This window comes from Pyxicephalus adspersus, chromosome Z (genome assembly GCF_032062135.1).
Source record: "Pyxicephalus adspersus chromosome Z, UCB_Pads_2.0, whole genome shotgun sequence".
In the NCBI taxonomy this organism is placed as follows: Eukaryota; Metazoa; Chordata; class Amphibia; order Anura; family Pyxicephalidae; genus Pyxicephalus; species Pyxicephalus adspersus.
Genome location: NC_092871.1, coordinates 83,878,329 through 83,900,853, shown reverse-complemented (window position 1 = coordinate 83,900,853; position 22,525 = coordinate 83,878,329). Strand labels below are relative to the sequence as shown.

Sequence of the window (22,525 nt, the reverse complement as noted above, 5' to 3'; positions counted from 1 at the left end):
TCATGTACATTTCCACCACCAACCATAAATGACATTTTAGCTCATCCTCTCTCAACCATTTTGCCTCGAAGGAACCCTTGAATTTTTTTTTTATGTCCTAGGGAACCCAAGCAGTGCAAAATGCTCCTGATTAGTGATCAGAATACCACCTTTAGTAGCAGCTAAAACAATCATTTGTGTGCTGCAGCTGGCATTTCCAAGTGGCCCTAGAACTAGGTCAATGCCACTTGGTACTGCCAAATTGGAGGTCCATCAACTACAGGTCAAGGAATTCTTAGCATCCCATGGAGATACTCTAGGGTTTAAAAAACCCTATTTGAGAATGGCTGCTTTAACCAATGACAGAACTGACTGTTAATTACACTTTCCTTATTGCCACCACCAACAGTAAATCACAATTTTCAGATCGTCCCTACCAACAGTAAATTAAACTTACCCCATTGCTACCACCAACAGTAAAGGACAATTTCCCCACCGCCAACACCAACAGTAAATTACAATTTTTCCACTGCCAACAGTTGATGACCTTTTCCCTATTGGAACCATCAACAATTAGAGAAACTTTATCCATTGGCACCACATCAATAAATTACACTTTTCCAATTGCCACAGCCAACAGTGGATAACACTTTCCCCATTGCCACATTACCATGGTATAATACATTCTTCACTGTCAGAGCTCACCTGCTCTCTTAGTATGTCTTGTAGCTCTTTAATATTAACTGCACATAAAATATTGTTCATCTTTATAAAACGCATTTGTTTTCTGACTCTAAATTGTATTGCTAGAGAGTTAAGACCCATGCCATTTTGCTGAAAAGAGAAAAAGTAGTTGAGACTGAGCCTGGCAATGTGGACTTGTTATCGCATTTGCATGGGTTGAGTGAAAGCAAGAATTAAGTGGTACCATGGACACAAGCCAAAGTGTCACATTCATAACTTTAACAAAACCACTCCACTCATCCTGAGTGCTTGGTTGTTTGACGAAGCACAAAACAATGGCTCTAGCTAGGAAAACGCTTTGCTTTGTCCTTGGGATCAGAGCCTAAGCACAGTAAGATATAGTCATTCCTTTACAAAGCTTGGATGGGCTAAAAAATATGTGATGCATTTAGTGTTATTACTGAGTTTTAGTTAACAGTGAAAAAATAATAATGGATGCAGAATTGCCTATGAAAACAAAAGCTGAACATAACCAATTCCCAGAATATTGTTGTTTAAACCCTTATTTCAGTTCTTCCCCCCAAATCAGTTATTCTCAACCAGGGTTCCATGAAGCTCCAGAGCTTGCTAAGGGTTTCTTGAACTGATACTGGTTGACCTCATATTTGATGACACCTGTATAGTTCTAGAGCCAAAGCCATATAATTAATTTGGTTAGTTTAGTTTTAGCAGGGGTTCCCAGTAACCTGAGAAAATGTCAAAGGTTCAAAGGGGTTGTAAGGTTAAGAATGGCTGCACTAGCCTCTAAAATTGTCCCTGTCTATCACCAGTTGGGATGTGTGTATGCCATGTATGTACGTGTATGCCTCTACCCAGCAATCCCAATATTGGCAACCAAATGTTGCGCTTTACTTTCTGATGCATTTAGTCTGTATTTGAGATCAGTTGGAGATATCTCTGAGTTTAATCACAAAATGCAGTTGTCCTCCATCTGAACTGGAGACCTGAAAGACCTAATGAGTAGAGTTCCCATTCAGGGTTTGCATTTTTTGAGCCAGCTTGGGCCAACAGCCAAGGTAGTCCTATTCTCTGATGACCATCAGTCAATGAACTCTGATGACCACCAGTCAATAAACTCTGATGACCACCAGTCAATGAACTCTGATGACCACCAGTCAATGAACATGAAATGAAATGAATGATTTACTACTACAGCAGTAGTGGAGGTGAGCAAAACTATAAAGGGGCAACAACTGACTGCTGTGAACATTTAGGGGAGCCAATTGTAGTTTACCTTGCCAAATAAGTGGTTGGCCAGGTATAATTCAGTTTGGCTTTGGCCATATCCAAACTTAGTCCAACCACTGTTCGAACCAAAGATTTATTTGTGCATACTACTTATGTATAAGCACTGAGCATGCAAAACACATTAGGGTTATTCTTGATTCTTGTAAATGATGTGCCCATTACTTGTTAAACAAACGCAGACTTTACCCCTCACCATCATGGACCCTATCCCCAATAATCAAACATGTTGCAGTAGACCATAGAGGGTATGGAAGCCTTTGGCGTATGAGTTTCATATTTAACAGAAAGCTTTCTCCTGTATTCATCTGACTAGTAAATTACCTTCTTCTAAGCTGCATCAACCAGCTTCAAGCTGCTTTTTCAATCCAGCTGATTTGTATTGGGAGTGAAGCATTTATGATTTTCTTATTATCATCATGTATTTATAAAATGCCCACATTTTACGTAGCTTTTTAATTCAACATATTACCCACTTCCATAGTCATGTCACAACCTGTCCATCAGCGGAGCTCACAATCGTATGACCCTACCATAGTCATAGTATATTGCAAACCAAAGCCCATCCACACATGCCCAAACTTCAAACACAAGCAGTAAACAATAAAAAAATGCTTTTTATATTGGCAACAATATATGCTCATTCTATTTTGAGAAGAACCCTTAAATATGACCCCTTCTTTTGAGAACACTTTCTCCGGCACTCATTCAGTGTATGTAAATGAGCCCGCCACTTGCTCCTCTTTAGTGTTCCAAAAAAAGATGTTTATCTTGTGCAAATCAACATCGTTTTACTTACAATATGCAAACGGCTGGGCAAAATAAACACACGGAATTAATTTTTAGGAAGTGACATAATTCTTCGCTATCATGGTGTGCCAATCTGTCAACAAGCTTCATTCGTGGCTTCAGGTGCTGCGCAGTAACAAGCAAACACAACAGGTCGTGTATTAGTTATGCACGGCTACTATGTAATTCCACAGCTGGGGAGCTCTCACAATATTAACAAGTTTTCTCATGCGCCATTTCCAAAAGCACAACCCGGTGTGAACAATTTATCTGTTAGCAAAAAAGGAGTCTGGCAAAATTGGCAATATTTTGCTCTCGTATTGAGGTTTTAAATAATGGGTCTAAATTGCTCTTATCGCATGGAATGGCTGGCAGGTTGGAGCTGTAAGTGTTCAACTGTGAGATTAGCTAAGACTGTGCTCCACGTTGCTTCTCAATGTTAGTTATTGAATCCCCGACTCCTGTTTGTCACCTTCGCTCACCGCTTGCCTGATCTGAATTCCAAAGCAGGCATATCAGGATAGAAACGTCAACATATGCCCAATATCCGCTAAGATCTTTTCCGTTTCATCTTCCTATTTATTTTCCCCATTGAACCTCAAGCCGCGTTAATAAAGCGATATTAGGAATTGCCACCGTGACTAATTAATTCAGCACAAGTTGCATGAAAGGGAAAATAAGTAAGGAAGGGGGAAGGGGGTCCAGGAGCGGAGCAATCTGTGCCTGAACTGCAGTCGCTCCTATTGCAAGCCTACATTATTGCAGTGGACTCATTGACATGCAGCTTGTGTATTTCATAATTGCCAAGTTTTAAACAGGGGATTTGTAAGTCTTGTTCCCTTATGAGACATGAATGGATGTACAGAGACATGTTGTTATATTACACATTCAGACAACACTTAATGCACCTTAGCAGCAATTACTTTCAGTGGAAAAGTTTACTATTATAATCCAATTATGAGCTTTTTTTCTGCCACTTTATTCAATGTACAATATATTTATTATGTAAAGAGAACTATTGTGTTTTACGGATACAAATTTTAAACTGTTACGTCTTTTTATTTCCTTGTGATACATTTAGACTTTATTAGTAGCTGATCATCTTGTTTTAGTTCTGCATTCGGAATGAGGATTAAACTTGCAATAGATGGCATTGCTCTTTTATTTGTAATAGGCAACAATATACCCAGTTTGGTATTGAGTTACATGTCATTCTAGATATTTTGGTTTTATTCATTTTAAATCTGCAGATTTTGGTAAAATAATATCTAGTTAACCTGCTATGACAATTCCTGGTATAGTGTGTCAGTGCTCTGTCCTGGTCTGTTTATTATATTAATACATCCATTTATCATTCACTTTTGGTACAAAGCCACCTATTCCTCCCTAACATAAACCAAAAAGGACAGGAACTGGGTTTTCTGCAGGATTTCAGTTTAAAAATAAAGAGGAAAAGGGAAACCAATTCAGTCATCATTTACACAGTCTGGTAAACTGCAAAATATTACATTTGCATTCCTAGATTTTGATATACTTTAAATATAGTTGGTAAACAATTTGGTTGTACAAAAACAGTCAGAGCACAGGCATATATAGATGTTAGTGGAGTAAGCTATTGTTAAATATAAAAAGGAAAAATGTAGTTATAAACAACTGAAGTACAACGTTACGATAGACATTGGCAATAGGGACATGCAGGTCCAAGTCAATGTGCAAATGTTCTTTGCTGCTTGAGCCACATTTATTATATGTAATAAACCTAAAATATCCCACATATAAATAACAGAAAAGAAATTCAACAGCCCAAAATGTTGTGTTTTACACAGACCTTCAAAACAGTAGATGGCTCCAGAAACGTACCCTCCCCGTGCCCAAACCTGTGTCAATGTCTTAAGTGGTAGCCATGGAAGCCATCCACTTCTGGTCAGGCCAAATTCACTCTCATGTAGGTCTACACCTACCAGTAGAAACTTTTGTGTGTTAGGGCCTGGGTTTTCCTGCTTCATGCTGTGGTCCTTCCCACTATCTGCTAAACCGTTATCTGCTATTACGTTACATTAGGACATTGTTTCTCAACAAGGGTTACTCCAGCTATTGCTAGAGGTTCCTTGAGCAATGAGCAATTCGGACCTCCCTGGTGATCTTTTTGGCTATCTGTAAGGGTGGCATTCTTCCCAAAGGCCAGCAACGTAAGAACCATTCTTCCCACTGACCACCACACTAAAATACAGTAAGCCATAGATATAGTAATTATAGAAGGGGTTCCCTGAAGACCTGAAAGTTATTTCAAGGGTTCCCACATGGTAGAAAATTTAAACAACACTGCAGTTATGGAGGCCAGTAAATGAAGCGGCAGAACACAGCCAGGAGATGAAGACTTCAACACATTTAAAAGGGTGTTTATTCTACTGGAGGCTGTAGCTCTGCAAAAGCCTGAGATGAACACTCAGGTTCCTCGTGGGTGAAAAACTACCTGTATGCCAAAGTTGTTCAGTGATCTATCCTTCTGTATCACCCAACAACTGACAAGAATGAAAGCTGCTCTTTACAAACAGGGGGAGAATGCAGCAGGGTGCCTTCTGCTCAGCCATCCCTCCTCCTCTCTTTACAGAACAAACCATGCTGTCTGCACAGTTGCTGGAAACCATCACTTTTGCCTATGCAGCACATAATTGCAAAACATGCACATTTTCCTATATTTTACTTCTTTAAAGATCTTGCAAATACAAGCAAAAATATTTTGTTGATCTGCTGACAATACATTCTTTGGAGGAGCCCCCCTGCAGGGAGTTCAATTTTCCTCATTACCAGTAAGTTGTTCATGATAATGATGATCATTATCATTGATTAGTGATCTGAAACACCAAAGGACACCTGTACTAATGCTACACTGTCACCCAAGATGATCATGAACAATCATCTGCAGTTACAGTAATCTAGCCTAAAGACCTTTAGGGTTTAAGTTCTGTTTTTAAATTTTGGGATCAGACAGGGATTTATTGCAGAAAGGGGCAGGTGATGTCTCTTCCGACATGGTGGTGCTGGTAAAGAAATTGGGACAGATGAGTCCAATTAAAAAACTATGATTAGACAAGTAAGGTTATTTTATTGAAGAGGAGACATTGCCTGTCTGGTCCATCCAATCAAGATGAACGAAGATCGAAACAAAGACAAGGAGGAGGAAGACGATGGCAATTCCAGTAAAACCAGTGCAGGTGAATGCAATTAATAAATTGTCATCAGCCAGGTAAGAGTATTTTATTGAAGAAGAGACTGTCTGGTCTGGCCAATCAAGAGCAATAAAGATCAAAACAAGAAAGAGAAGAAGGAGGGAGATGGTGGCACTTGCCAAAAAATGGGAGTGCAATTTTTAATTGCGATCAGGCAGGTAAAGTAATTTAATTGAACAGAGATATTGCCTGTCTGGCCAATCAAGATGGACAAAGATCGAAACAAAGAAGAGAAGGAGGAAGATGGCGGCACTTGCAAGGAAATGGTGACAGGTGAGTGCAATAAAAATCAGGCAAAAAATTGTGATCAGGCAGGTAAAGTAACTTAATTGAAGAAGAGACATTATCTGTCTGGCCAATCAAGAACAAAGATGGAAATATGGAAGAGAAGAAAGAGTAAGATGGCAGCACTGCCAACAGACCATGGACAGGTGGGTGCAATTAAAAAAGGAGCATAAGGTTATTTTATTGAAGAAAAGACATCACCTGCGCACACATTAGACCAGGACCAGATGAGTACAATTTAAAAATTGGCATGACATCACCTTCCTTTTTTTCAATATAGGCCCTGCCAAGTTGCAATTTTTTAATTTTTGAGTTTTGTTTCAAGAGAAATCTGCCTTTTTTAAACTGTATTATTTTTAGCATCAAAGTTGCTTCAATAGTACATATCCCTGTTTAAAAGTTTCTCTAAGCTGGTATTTATCCCACATAGAATTATCTCCTGAACAAAACTCTAAAATCTCCAATTAGTAAAAAAAAAAAAAAGGAAAGTGGTTACCGGCATCCCAAACATTACTGCCTAGTTAAAATATTTTTTTCTTGTATTTAACTTTGAATAAAAAGTATGCAGGCACTAAAAATAATTATGCAGTATTATAAAAAAATATATTATTAAAAAAAAAAACCTCCAGTGCTTTTCATGTTAAAATGTAACATGAAAAGTCAATCTCTAAGGTCAGTGTGAGCCAGCCAATCAACATCTACATTGTACTGCAATAAAGAACATTGGCACCTCTTCCATTATTGGTGCCGTGTGTCTGTAAGAGAAGATTGGACAGTTCACATTAAATATAAAAATTAATGAGGTAGATATTATGTTTTAATGCACTAACAAGCTGGTAGAAGGTAGATTTACTTGTGTAGGATGTAGATATCTCTTCCCGATAGGAATGCTTGTTACACCACGTACATCTGTTCATGATAATTGGGACGAGTGGGCAGAAATAAAAGGATATGTTTTGATTTATGTGATCTAAGCTTCTCACAAATGTAGACTCAATTGTGGATTCGGACTGCCATAAGAACACTCGTCTTCCTGTAGTGCTGGAATACGAATAATTAAAAAAACAAAAACTTTTCTCTCCCATTCTCAAACCATTACCCCACCCTGTGATGATTACTTCTACATCAATTTGTGCATTGGCGTTAGGAAACAAAGATCCACCAGCTGAAAGACATAAACCAGGAAGGTAAGGGTGTTTTTTTTTTGTTTTTACTAAGAGGCTTTAAAATGTGGGAAAAAAAGAATTTGTTCTTTCAATAATGAAGAGTCTCATTGTCCTAATTGGGTTTCTCCAGGTATAAATTTTTGTTATCGTTGGTGGCATGGTAAATTATTTTCTTTGTCATTAATATTTTTTTTTCTATTCTGTTTGACAAAATAATGTAGAGATAGCTCACTTAGAATAGTAGAATTTCACTTATTTTAATGAATGAGGTGAGAAATCAAAATTTTTTTTACTTACACATCATTGGAAGTCAACACAAAGTGACCTTCTTCAATAAGCTAAGTGAATGTTTCTCTACAAATTTAGGGCTCTTTATAAATTTTAGGACAAATTTAAGGATATTTATAAAACAGAGGATCTGATATTTTCTCAAACATTCCCTGGGAATTACCTACTGCCAATAAAACACATGGGTCTGGAAGATTCCCACAAGGGAATGTTTAAAGGGAGTTTTGGCAGTTCAACAGTTATTTTTCTGTTCTTGCAGTATGTAAATAGGATAAAACATGGAGGAACATGCATGTAAAAAGAGATGTCCTAAAGAGATGTCCATGTGTACAGAGATGTTCATGTGTACAGATTATATCTGTCTGAAAAGTCCAGGCAATGAGCAATCCCAATGCAAATGCTTTGTAAAGAACTCTTCTTCATTAGCTTCCATGGATACACAATGGGCCAGATTTATTAAAGCTCTCCAAGACTTTAGATTATAGACTAATATGGGAGAACCTGGATGATTCACCAAACCCGGAATGGATTTCCAATAATTGGCAGGTATTTGCAGTTCCGGACCAGATCTATTTTAGGTTTGCTGGATCACCCATTTTCTCACATGATAATCTATCTTCTCCAGTCTTGGAGAGCTTTCATAAATTAGGTCTAATATAACCAAAAAATCATTTCTTAAGACTACAAAAATAAACAGAAGATCTGTGAATTCACACAGCTCTACAGGATAATTACAAAAGCATACAAAACTTCATTAGCCACAATCCCACACTCCAATGTGTCACTCAGTATTGGGTATGTACAAATGAAATCACATGGATTTCATAGTTTTGACCGACCTTCATACAGATGGCCATTCTGACTTTCATTTCAGTATAGTGAGATGGAACTTCATGGTGACAAACATTGGTGGATTTACTTACTATTCAAGATTGCACATGGGAAAACAGGCAATATTTTATATCTTATTTTGCCTATATTTTTTGTCATTAAATTTTTATATTTATTATATATATATATATTCTATTATGTTGTTATATATATTTCATTTTGTGCCTTGGATATTGTTTGTAACTTGCATTGGCACTATTCCTACCATCTAGCAGCCATGCTCCTTGTGCCCATTATAGTAACCCAAAACTCAGAAACAGTTTACCATTTTTGTGTTATGTGGAGAGGATGAAGAGTGGGTGGAATGACTCTTCCTTGGTAGCATGGTTCATGTTGGGTTGGCAGGTTTGGAGCCCATAGTGTGTTTGCTACTTGGTAGAGACACTGACAAATTATTGAAGCTCTGTTGTCCTATTGTCTTTCAAAATTGTTCTAGGATCTTGCTGCAACATTATTTTGCTTGGCAGAAAAGCTCACAATCTCACTCAAGTTGTCTTTGAAAGCTGTTCCAAGCTTTGGGTGTAATATAATCTCGCTTGGCAAAGAAGCTGATAATTAATTATAGTCAATCAATATTGGCCAAATACCTATACATAATTTTACTTACAGAACATTTAGCTATTGTTGGAGTTTTATTTTAAATTGAACAGCGTAGTTTTCAATTATCAACACCTTAAACCAATGTTTCTCAACCTGAGTTCCATGGGAACCCTGGGGTTCCTTCAGAGGTTGTTAGGGGTTTCGTGAACAATAAGCAATGAGTGACTCTCAGGTCAGTTTAACTGAAACTAATGATCTTTTTGGATATCTTTAAGGATGACATTCTTCCCATTGGTCAGCAATGTAGGAAGCCTCTGACCACCACACTAATGTAAAGTGAGTTGTGGATATACTAATTATAGAAGGGGATCCCTGATGACATGAAAGTTATTTCAAAATTTCCCAAATGTTAAAAGGCAGAGAAAAACTGATTCACAGACTGGGCTGAGTCCAGGGTATTACTGCTCAGAGACATAAACTTTGGGAGACAATGACAGAGCATTGACACCCTGTTCTGTACCTAAACAAGGACCTTCATGGCACAATTGCTAGCTATATCTAAGCTGGTATTGAATTTTAAACTGGAAATTATAAAAAAACTAACTAAGTTTTCTTCAGCCTCATTTGGAAGAAGAAAAGTGAACATATTCTGAATACAATGACAATGGCAGTTATATGTCATCTAATGTCATATTATCTGAGATTTTTGGACAATGTGGACCAACATGAGCTGGATCATGGCACCCTAAAGTGCAACTGTCCTTGCCGAGGTCCGAGTTCATTTTCACTTTTCCATACAAAGTCTTCAAACTTCTCAACAACGGTCCCCTGATGTTAAAAACATTGAGAGAAGCTGCCTTCAACAAAAATCCAATTCCAACCTCCCATCTAAATCATGCCCTTGAAAGAACAACCTAATTCCGCTCTACATTATACACAACAGACCCTTTTTTGCCCCACATATACTGTTAAAGAGGCCTTGCTGTGTTGTTCTGTAATGCAATAGTGTGAAAAAAGCCCTTGGAATCCTGAGACTTCTGAGATTCTACCCACTAGTCATGACACTGTATAAAACTCAATTGTTGTTAACTACAAGTCAATTGAAAAATATTCACAGCAGAACTGTTCCATTTTTATGGAAAAAGCCCCAAGCATAGACCTTTTATCAGAAGTAATAATAAGCACATCTAAACATTTTTTTTTTTCCAAATAGTTTTCATACGTGGAGAGTATTTGCATATCGGCCTTTTATAAATGTGCGATAAAACATTGAAGACATTAGCCCCAAGCATGTTTGAGGTTTGAGAGCTATTTGGTTTTATTGGAGGCTACAGAAGGCCTATACTTACTTTGTAGTGCTGCTATTTACTGTTTTTTTTAGTCTGATAATAAGGGAGAGAATTTAAGTATGGCCATTCAGAGTTAATCAAAAGCCAATCAAAACATCAGTATATTTGGTAGGCTGAAGATATAGGAACACTTCATAGAAACATTGGGCTTGATTTATTAAAATCAGGATCACCCAGGTTCACCCATTATAGTCTATATTCTCCAGTCTTGAGAAGCTTAATAAACCATGTCCATTGCAGTGTACCTAAATTACAAATTATTGTGGGTAATTCTCCTTACATTAGTGGTTAATGGTGAGAAGGGATTCCTACCATTGGTGAACAGTAACCAGGAGGGTTTCTATTACATTGAAGGTAAAAAAAAGGGTTTCCACACTTTGGTGTTAAGTATGGCAGGTTCCCTTTTACATTGGTAAAAAGATCATTAGGATTAGTAGTTATTTAGAGGAGATATTCCACTGGCCTATGCACTGGCTGTGCCAAGTGTCATTGGTGTTTGTTGATGGTCAGTCCACCACTGATCACTATATTCAAAACCTCTCACAACCTCTGGAGGACTCCTAAGATTCCACTGAATTTTGTTGAGCTTTGTTTAAACTTTGAAAGGTATTTGGTTTTATTTAGGGCAACAGAAGACCCATAGTCACTTTGTAGTTCTGCTATTTACTGTTTTTTTAGTCATTTTATAAGATTGAGTATTTTAGTGTGACCATTCAGAGGTAATCAAAAGCCAATAAAAACCCTGCTAAAAATTATTATGTCTACAGTTTATAGTACATAGGCATAATTGGTAAGCTGAAGACATAGAAACATTGCCCTACAGTACCCCTAAATCAGTGAATAATGGGGAAAGGTCTCCTTATGTTGGCGGTTAGTACAGAGAGGGGCATCCTACCATTGGTGGTCAGTGAAAAGATAGGCATCCATCACAATGAAGGTCAATAAAAAAAGGATTTCCCAACGTTGGTGTTAGGTATGGCAGATGGCTCCTTAGTGGTTATTTTGAAACAAGAGGAGATATTAAATTGGCCCTATGCCACTGGCTGTCCCAAGTGACATTGATGTTGAATGGTGTTATATCAACCAATTATCACTGCTTAAAGCGGATAAAAACTAAAATTGTTAACTTACATAAAAGGGTATAGAACCCATTTATATAAGGTAAAAATTACTTTCTTTTTTAGGGGAGGGAAGTTTAAAGTTTTTTTTGGTTAAAAAATGGGTAATGCCGCTATGCTGTGGCAAGAATGGGAGAGCAGAGCCTCCTGGGATACACACTTTACATCTCCCAGGAGGCTTCTAGCATTTTCTTCAATGAGAGGATACTCTTTTTTCCCATCTACGTCACCTGATCTCGTGCCTGCAAGATTGGGAGACATAGGGAGAAGGTGGAAAAAGGAAAGGAAGATGGCAGCGCCACCAGGACAAAGAGGGATGCCAGCACCCGATCCAGGAAACCTCTTCAGAGATCGACAGGTAAAGGTGAGTTTTTTTGTTTTTAGTTTACTTTCACTTGACCCATGAACCACCTGTGGAGGATTCCTAAGGTTCCTCTGAACCTGGTTTAAACTAAGCCCCTTTCAGACTTAGTACTCTACTGTTATGCACTCAACTGAAGAGTTAGACAACCTTTTTGTAGCATGATTGAGGGTGATTGAGGTGCAGATCTTCCTACAAGAAGAGGAAAAGCAACCATGAAACCAGTGTTTAAGATTTAAATTGTGATAAGCTGCTGGCAGCACACTGAACAGCTGGACTGCTTCTCTCTGACTTAAAAAAGCTCTCCAGAATAGAAGAAGATAAGACATCATGGTAGAACCTGTGTGAACCTGAACCAGGTCCAATCCCATGACAATCTATCTTTATAAGTGTTAGAGAACTTTAAAATTAGACCTATAGTGTAGCCCAAATCTCCCACTGTTTGGACCCTAGGTAAGGTTGTAGATTGGAGTACCATGCATGGATCGGGTCAGACTGCAGGAGATCTAAACTGCCACTCTGTGTGTGAAAGCAGCAGTCCATCTCTCCAATGAGCTGCCAACATGGGTCAGGTTTCTACCTATTTAATCAAGGACACACACACTATATTTTTTAAATGTCGTATTTTCTATTGCATATGCAACCTGTTTGCACATTAAGTATAAAAAAGCAAAAATAAGGCTTAACAAATTCATTTTGTGAATTATATCATTACAGCAATCTCTAATTTCTATGTGAAAAAAAACATGAAAAAGCATTCTGTATAGCAGCTGTATTGGATGTACCAGACAAAACAAATCATGATGCCTGTATATTGCACTCTGAGGAGCTGTTATTATTCAGTTATGAAGACACCTTCAGTAAAATATTGTACAGGGCTCCTGGAAACATTATAAAACAAATCTTTTATTGAATTTGGAACCCATAAGGAGCAAAATAAAGAGGTATCCACTCATTCTATTATAATATCACATGATATTACAGTGCAATGCGGTTAGTGAAGTAACTGAATTTGTTGTATGTGTGAAGATGCATATGTAAATTATTCATATAAAAAAATGAAAATCCTAAACCAGTGTTTGAATTTACTTTGTAAAGAAAAGGTTTAGTCATTGTAAAATGGTTAAGCAATAGCTGTAGCATAGTATAGACATAACATGGCACCTGAATATGTGGTCAGATTTTTTAGCAGAGAAACCTATGAGCCCCAAATTTTTTACTAATATATGCAGGCATATTCCTGGCCTTCAACACTGGCCATGTCAACATGGGGTAGAGATTAGTTTCTCACAGTGACAGGCAGGAGCGAGGCTTAGTAGGCAACACCCCAGAATTTGGGTCTCCTTGGGGGAGTACGTGGAAAAATACGGTAGAGCATACAGTAGAATACCATGGTCAACCAAAGGTCTGAAATGGCCATAGGTGCCTAGAGGCAGCATTTGGACCTCGGGCAGCAAGTTGGCTATCAGGAAATAAATGTTAAATTTATTGCAGCTGTTTTTTATTCATATTTTCATTACTGACTTTTGAAGTGTTGGAAATACAAGTAATAGTTTACATCTGGTCTGCATCCCAAAAGAGAATGTGAAAGCATAATACAAATGATTCTTTTGGTTGACTGAAATGAAACAAATCTACAATGAAAGTTGGATTTGAGGTTAGTATCTCTGGTTGTGCCTAGGATGAATTGCAGTTTCATATGCATGGATAGCCCAAGGTCAAGAAGAAGATATTTACATGTTACTCATTCATGGAAAGGGATATATCTGCTATAGTCCGGTACATAGAAATGATTGAAACCCATATGAATAGATTTCTTTATTCTCTGTTACGATTGTTACTGTGACTTTGCCTTGCTGACAGCAATTTGTATAGCTCGCCATAAGGTCAGGGTTTCCCTGCTATCAGAAATTTAGCATAAAGAACTGGAGCCAGCCTTTGTGCAAAAGGGTAAAAGGGGGTCACATTGGAAAGGATGTCATGTTCATAATACGCCTGCATTAGTGCTGATTGATTCAAAGCATCTTCATTATTGAGTAGTGACAGTAAATCCCTTGAGTGCCTTAATTACTTGTATTATGTTTTAATTGTCTACAAGTGAAGACATATCACAGACAGCCCCACTAAAACTTTAATTGGAATGGGAGCCATAATCCATTAGTCTGTTTTTAGGCTGGAGAAATGTGCAAAAATGATGGGGCATTATAGGAAAAATACCAATCAGTTAAACAAAAGAGTGCAAGACAATCGGAAGCTCACGTGGTCACGTTACACAATCAATAGAGGAGTTAGGCAAGCAGAGGTTATTGATTCATGGCTTTGCTTGGCAGTCTTCAAAAACAACATTTTCGATAGGTAACCTCCCTAGACCAGATTCCAGATATCAGATAGAAATAAATACAGTAAGAAAAAATGTGTGCCCAAATTTTACAAAAGTTTGATTTTTCCAGCTACCTCATCTGCCCTAATAGGAACAATTAATACAGATAAAATAATTTATCTCCCACATAAAGACCCAAATATTCAATATGCAGAATTTGCTTAGCTTGTCCCAAAGTTTTAGGAATGCAGCTTGTAGTAAATGGAATTACCAGATCCCAATCAAAGTTTTGCTGCAGTCTATGCACAGACCATTGATGGTGTTATCACTTTTCGACGGTAATATTTGGGTTTACAAAGGCATTTTGTGAGTATTAAAAGATACTGTATATTTAAATTACATACTTATTATTCAGCTTTATTCTTATTAGAACTTTTCTTACCCTTTTGGTACTGAAGCCAAAGTTGCTGCTGGACTTTTTTGCTTGGGAATCGGATGGTACATGTGAGCTCTGAACCGTAAAGTGCCTCTGAAATATAATGTGTTCCATATGTTTTGAGAATGTTCTGTAACTCCTCTCGGCTACTGTGAGAACTTATAACCCTCAAAACATTGGCGAATCCTGTAAAAGAAATGTGTATGCAATTATCTTCCTACAAATACATTTATTATTCTGTTAGCACGCATATGATTATTAGGGATGATTTCCACATTTGTCACACCTAAAGTTCAATTCTCCCTAAATTTGTGAACTAATGCAAAGGTTCACAAGCAGAGAACATCAAAATGATTGCCTCGCAGTGTCAACACAGTATGACAAAAAACACACAAAAGTTTGCATCCTGGCTTATTCTATATTGGGTCCACAGACCTCAACTTTAGGAGACATCCTGGGCTCTCCCAGCATAAAGACTATGCACAGCCTGTCCACCTAAGCCACCGGGCCTCAGGCTGCAAACCTCTCCCCTCCTCATTAAAAAACAGGTGCCATTTTATCAATGACCAGGTGCACCAGAGCCATCCTCATTTTTTGGCCTGAAAAAAGGAAGGAGTGCCTGGCCCATCCATTCCTACCAGGACACTCTGGGTCTGGATCCCCAAAAAAGAGCCACAGTGAATAAAACACTGTACTAAATACAAGAGAGAGATACCATATAAGAGAGCTGTTTTACCTGCCTTAAAAGTATTTTGTAGTCTAGACTCTCAAATTTGGAGGTTTACAAAGCCCTGCCACCTGGTACAGTAAAATGACACCACTTACAGTTAAGAAATACAGAAGTGATTTACTAAAAATCAGCAGCAGACAGCTTGATTTAGGTAATTACACCGGCTGAAATAAAATCAAATATGCATTTCATGATGTACTAGTACTGATGTGACTTTATCTGAGAAACAGGACAATTCAGAAAACAACCAACCTGCAGACAGTGATATTGAGTTGAGTTTGACTTTATACAAGTTGCTTCGCACCCTCCACTGCTGCACCACTGGATAACCCATGGCTTCATTGTACCTCACTTCCCCTAAATATCAGGAAGCAGAGAGAAAGACAAAAAAAGAAGAAACATAAACCAATATGCTCATAGTCCCATTTTGTTTTACATGTAAAATATGCTTGAACACATTGATATGTTAGAAGTCCAGTAAGCTCCTACCGTTCTGTAGTAAGCTGATAGCACTGCCTCTGTTGCCCAGAAAATGTTGTCCCTACCCGGTTGTCCTCTACTAGACTACAGAACACCCCTTTCTCACTTTAAAAGGCAACAGAACACCCCTTCCACCTTAAAAACATGAATTAGGGGTTGTAGTTTAGCAAGAAGGACTGGAAAATCTGCTTGTGGTGGAACAATTATACAAAGAAAGCACTAAAGCCAATGTAAATTCAGACACAGATTTCAGTGCAGTGAAAACTATCAGCTCACTATAAGTAGTTGGAAGCTCACTGAATTTTAAAATGGCTGGAAATAGGGATTGCAATAAACTATATTTTTTAGTAAAATGTAGAACTTGTCTGCAGTGAATGGTACTGGAAAATGCTACCACATACAAATATATTTTATGCCAATTTTAGTACCTTGTTCTTTTGAGGAAAGCTTAACAGTTTGAAGAAGGTCATGTACCATCATGACTTTGGTCCTGTGTACAAAGCCAGCTCTAGAAATATTTTTTTGACTAGTTTGGTGTGGAAGAACTTGAGTGGCCTTTGAAGAACCAAGATCCAAACTCTATTGAATGCCTATAAGATGAACAGGAACTCTGACCACAAGGCAAGCCTCACAAACTCTCTTTTGGCTTAATGGGCATAAATTCTGACAGATACCCTTCAAAACCATGTGGAAAGCCTTTTCAAAGGAGTAGAGGCAGTTACAGCCAAGAATGGATGGCCAACTACATAATATTGCCAATGGTTTTGAAACAGTCCAACAAGCTGATAAACCTGTGAAGGAAAGGTGCCCATAAGCTTTTGTGCAGGTACTTGTCAGTCTATCCAAACCTAAAAAAAAGTTGTGGGCTGGAGTTGGTCTTTAGATTATGTGTTTCAATGTTATATTACAATTATAAAGCTCTATGTCTAAAATATAATGGGGACACTTTGAGTTTCTAGAGAATACCTGAACCCTTCATCTGAATCCTGTGGGACATCTTCAGGAAAGGAGTTTTATTGAATTGTCCCAGTTTTTACACTTGCCTGCCTAACAAGACTCCACATCGCCAGAGACCGTGAAAAGCCTGCGCTTTTGGTGCATTGCAGTACTATTGTGTTTTATAGTTGGTATTTAATTCTAATTTTTTACACAATTAGGTAATAAATGTAATGTCAGTAATATAACTAAATTATCCGGCATAAAATTTTAATGAAATCCTTAACCCAAACAATGAAGGATGTGAAATTATCATTTTTATAGTAGTGTCTTTATTGTGCACCACTAGTTGTTTGTAGCTTGATCAAAACTATGATGGTACACGTGAATGCTGTCCATCCTAGGCTTATCAATGAATTACCAATGTTTTATTGATCATATGACCACTATACTCATTTTACTCATTTCTGGAGAGCCAGGTTCATAGGTGGTAAAGGGTTTATGACTTTGAGCCATGGTGTAGATTCTTCAAGTTCAAGTTTCTTGCAGCTTTTCACATACAAAATGAATCAACCACTTCGGGGTTGGCCAACAGGCTGAAGAAAGAGACATTGGGGGCATAATGTGCCATGATGTAAGTAAATGAACTTCAAGTCTCTTGCACTAATTCCCACTGTACAACAAATCCACCAAATTGGGGTATGCCATCTTCCCTAAGAAAGGGCTTTGTAGGCTAGAGGCCTTGTAGGTTCAGCATGCATACTTAGCCTTTTTCTTAGGTCTGTTGGCCAGCCCCAATGTGGCGATGGGAAATGCTGCAAAAGTCATCAATGCTACAAAGAAGTAGACATCACTACCAGATCATTAGCAGCCTTACCACAGGATGTGCACAGAAGTTAAAAAGATCACTAGGTAATCGCTGTCCTTTACTAGTAACAGGTTTTTAAAGACAGTCACTGTTGCATTTAAATTCCACATAAAAAGTGTTTTAAGGACCCATCTTGTGTTTTACAACCATCTTAACACCTACCTGTAAGTAGCAATATGTCAGGTCTTGGCTCCGAGAGGACACCTCTACATTGTTCTTCTACCGGGAGTGGGATGACAAGTAATCCATCTGCTAGTTGTGGGAAATCTTTAATGAAGTTGTTCTCCCTATGGAAAGAGCTTATGAAAATATAAGTAATCCTAAAACACAAGTAATTATTCAATCTGCACCCGTGGAATACATGTAACAACCTGTGGAAACCTCAAACTTTAGTTGTATTTAAAAGAACTTTGGGACCCTCAAAACACAGGTTGATCGAAATAATAAATCCAAGAAGGCATTGCTTGGCTCTGCCTCCTCTTAAACCTCAGTGAGACAATTCATCCAAGTGAGGGCCAGTAGAAAGGCACATGGGGTAGAAACAATGAGGCCAAGAATTCAATTCAAAGATAGACAAGGTTTTCATAACAAATGGTTCTGGCATGCCTGTGACATTCCAGAAGAATACTGTACCAATGTGAAAACACCAGGAGATGTGTATCTTTACAAAGAAGGTGTTCTCAGAGTACTAAATTATCCTGAGAGCCTCTGGAGACCAAGACAGAACCCTCAGGCCAAATAAATATGATGGACACTAAAAATAAAACTTCCATTATACCTTTTCTCTTATTCAGTCAGATCACATAAACTAGAACCTTGGAATAACTTTCACAGAAATTAAAAGAATATATATTTTTTAGCCAGATCTGTAATTTTAATATTATGATGACTTTACTGAAATCAAAAACTTGCTTAGGAAATACAAAAAATAATAACTGAGCAGTAAATAAAACTACAAGATGTTCTAAAAGTATATTGGGCATAAAACTTAAAATCCCATTGTTCATCAGTTGGCATTAATCAAGTGAAAAAAGAACCAACATTGCAATGTACAGGTAAATTTAGGACTCCCATATTTTATTTAAAATGCCAGATTTGCAAATTTGTTAAATTGCCTGCCCAATACTGTTATAAGGCATTGCGTTAGTGATAGAGATGTGTGAATAGTTATACAAAAAAGAAAAAAAAATCATCAACAAAGAATAAAGTATTTTTGATTACAAGGTCATTTTGCCTGTGCAATGACATGAAGGTGTGAATTACAACAGTAGTTGAACAGAATTAGAAACCTTTGGCAAGAAGACTATTAAATGTATATGTATTTCAACCTAATATTTGACTTAAGAGACTCTGTCACCAACTTAAACAATGCAGATGAAAGCACAAAAAAATCAAACAAATCAAAAAAAATAAATCAAATAACTAAAATAATGATTTGCAGTGTTTTTCCTTTATATCGTCTTTGAGCTGAGCGGTGGGATGGGACCCTAAAGGCTGCCTGCAGAAAACTAAAGAGGGGGGTTCCGGCTACAAGATGGAGAGAAGGGAGCAATGATGGGTCTTTAGTAAAGGAAGTTTCTGAAAAGAACAAATCTTGAATCAATCACACACAAGCATCTCCCGGAGTTTAACTTTAGCTCTTTTTATTCAAGGGTAAGCTAATAAGCAGATCCTGCATTCCATAGTAGATTATTTACAAAGCTCAGCTACACAAGCCAGCTCTGTCTATTATTTGGAGCCTGTCCTATTGTAAATAATAAAGGAATTAATGCAAAACAAGTTAGTGAAATAGCTGATGTCAGTTAAATATTTATTAGGTAGAGGATACAGAGGATAGATGTTTAGGAGGTTGTTTTTTACAGCTTGACTGAGAATTGAATATTTATTGGGTTGTATGGTACGACCTCTCGGCATTAATAAACAAACACTGCGGTGGAATAATTTTGAGTGTCATTTCTGTGTCTCCGGTATGCCTACCTGTTTTGTGGACTCCCATATGGTAAAATGGGGCTCTAGGCATGGTAGTCTTCGAATTACATTGATAAAGATTGCACTGATTACAGGGAAGGTGTACTGACACTTGCACCGACCATCAGACACCAAGGGACTGATTTATGAAAGCTCTCCAAGACTGAAGATAGACTATCATGGGTGAAACTGGGAAAGAAACCTTGAGCAAACCTGGAATGGATTTCTTCAAAATTATTTGCTCCTTGTTGTCAAATTTTATAAATCCTTGACCAGATTTCACTAAGGTTCTCCAATAATAGCCTATCTTCTCCAATCTTGGAGAGCTTTCATAAACATCCCCAACACTATACAAACAGTCCTGCTGCCTTTATGGACACAACAACGGCCCCACTGTGGAACACAGGCAATGCCACCAGGTTGTCGAACCCTGCATAGTCCCAACAAATTGAAAAATAATCACAAACAAGGATACAGCAGTTACCTCTGACATATTGAGTGCTTTATTTGCATCCCAATACGGGTGATTTAACGAAGCATGACAGCACTTTGATGTGTTTCATATTGTGTACTTATATTCATAAGCGTGTCAATGTGCTGTCATGCTCCTTTGAGTCACCAGTGTTGAGATGTGGATAAACCACTTACTGAATATGACAAACAACAGATGACTTCCTAAGTATTTTTCAGCCAGCTCTCTACAAGTATCCTCCCTGTGAAGTGACAGACTGGGGTACAACTTTGACCAATTCTGCTACCTCCTTGGCTTGCTGCAAGAACATGAAGGTTGAAGGATGTAGTTGACTGCTCTGGACATACATTGGGTTCTAGGCGCCTGATAAGCCTACTTTAAGGTTTAACTGGCACAGAACCTACTTGATAAAGATACTTTAAGCACATAAAGAACTTTTTAATTGAACCTGTTATTCACCAGATTACTTTTTTTAGTTCTTGCTAAATATTTCTTGGCCCAAGGTACTAGTACCAAAAGTGCCATTTATTTTGTGTTCTCCTTCATGTTGGTCTACCATACATGGGGAACCCTACAGGATGGCGGAGGAGGTGGAAATGGCTTTGGACAAAATACAAGCTAATTTTGTACAAAATAGCATTCATGGGTAGGCATGGTGACCTTGAAGTTGGGTTCCAGGTTCAAATCTTGGCCGGGACATTCCATGGAGTTTGTATGTTTCCCTCATTTTTTGCATGTATTTGCTACAGACATGCTGTTTTCCTCCCAAATCCTCCCAAAAAAACATACTGGTATATAATCAGCTTTCCTCAAAATTGGCCTAACACTTATAGGACTGTATGACCATAGAGAACCTGTTGTATTGTGAGCTCCACTGTGATAGGTAATTACATACCTATGGACTCTGTACAGCACTACAGAAGATACCAGCCCTATATAAATACATATATATACTCCAAAATAAACCAACCTAAATATAAACTTATTTGTACCTGCAAATACAGGAATATGGTTTGATTCAACTATAAACCCGGGGTAAAAAATGCATCTGTCACTGCTAACATTTAACAGTAGTAATCTGGAAAGTTAATAAATAAATAGATCAATTGTGTGTTACTTTAAAAGCAAATATTTAAAAGAGGTAGTCTGTATCCCCCCTTTTTTTACAGTTTAAAATATGGTATAGCTGAGGTATGATGGGTCCCTTTCCATAAATGATCATTTGTGAATCAAGAAATGCATATCTCATGTTACCGACATCAATAGTTTGTTACACACTTTACATGAGGACATAGCACCATCTATTGGTGTAACCAAAGTATATTCTTTTCCTAATGGCATTTTAAGGAGAGGGGGTAAATCTTGGTTAATTATAAGTATATATTGTAAATAAAATAACCCAATTTATATCAGGTTTAACCCTTTTAAATTCAGTCTGTATATATTCCCCCCCCCCCCTTTTTACAGGTAGCTTGATTATGGCCTTGATTTTGGGCCTACACGGACGTTTTTTAAAAACACATGCAAACATTTCTATTATGTTTATATGCATTTTTAGGCACTTTAATTAGCGCTTGCCGTTTTCACGTGTTTTTACCATGTTTACGTTTTAACTGCTTAAAAATGCATGAAAATGTTTCATTGAACTCAATGGAAGTGTTTACAGGTGTTTACCCGCATTTATGGGCGTTTTCCAGCTTTAACTCAGCGTTTTAATTTTAGAAACGTTGCAAGCAACGTTTAAGATAAAGCTCCTAAACGTGCCTCAAGGAAACGTCCTGGTGTAGATTAGCCCATTGGAATGCATGGGGATTTCAAACTTGGGCTTTAAAAGCCTCAGGTTAAACGCTGGGGAAAACGTCTGTGTAGACTAAAGCTACGTACACACTTCCAATTATTATCGTTGGAAAACGAACGACGAACGATCCTGCACGATATATACGAACGATCGTATAGCACCGATCCTGCACATAGAGATAACGACACGATCGTTCGTAGATATTGTACACACAATAGTTGCTTATACATTTTTAAACAACTACACATTCTTTTTAACCCATTAGAACACAAAAGATTTCCTTCTCCTTCAACCCTTTGCTCCTGACTATGATAAATATATGTATTTAAATAATCCACATTGATCTGTTATGTTATATACTCTATGCTACTAATCATTACATTATTTTCCTATTCATAAAAGTTTTTCGTACCATTAGGAATTTTTTTAAATCTATGCATTTCTACCCGATTCCAGTACCTGGTGCCTGATTGCTAGTTAGTGTATATTTTATACCCAATCTTTCTATGACTAGCTTTGATAGGAAATGTTG

At 37.7% G+C, this 22,525-nt stretch overlaps 1 protein-coding gene across 1 annotated transcript in view; it reads right to left on the bottom strand.

Moving 5' to 3' along the window:
* The window catches only part of ASTN2 (astrotactin 2), a 188,877-nt gene that overhangs the window by 31,045 nt on the left and 135,307 nt on the right, over positions 1-22,525 (bottom strand). Inside the window, exons 13-15 of the mRNA XM_072430157.1 lie at positions 17,918-18,042; positions 15,724-15,828; positions 14,748-14,927 (exon numbers count right to left, since the gene is read on the bottom strand). Coding sequence (XP_072286258.1) covers positions 14,748-14,927; positions 15,724-15,828; positions 17,918-18,042 — 410 coding nt within the window. The remainder of the gene's footprint in view (positions 1-14,747; positions 14,928-15,723; positions 15,829-17,917; positions 18,043-22,525) is intronic.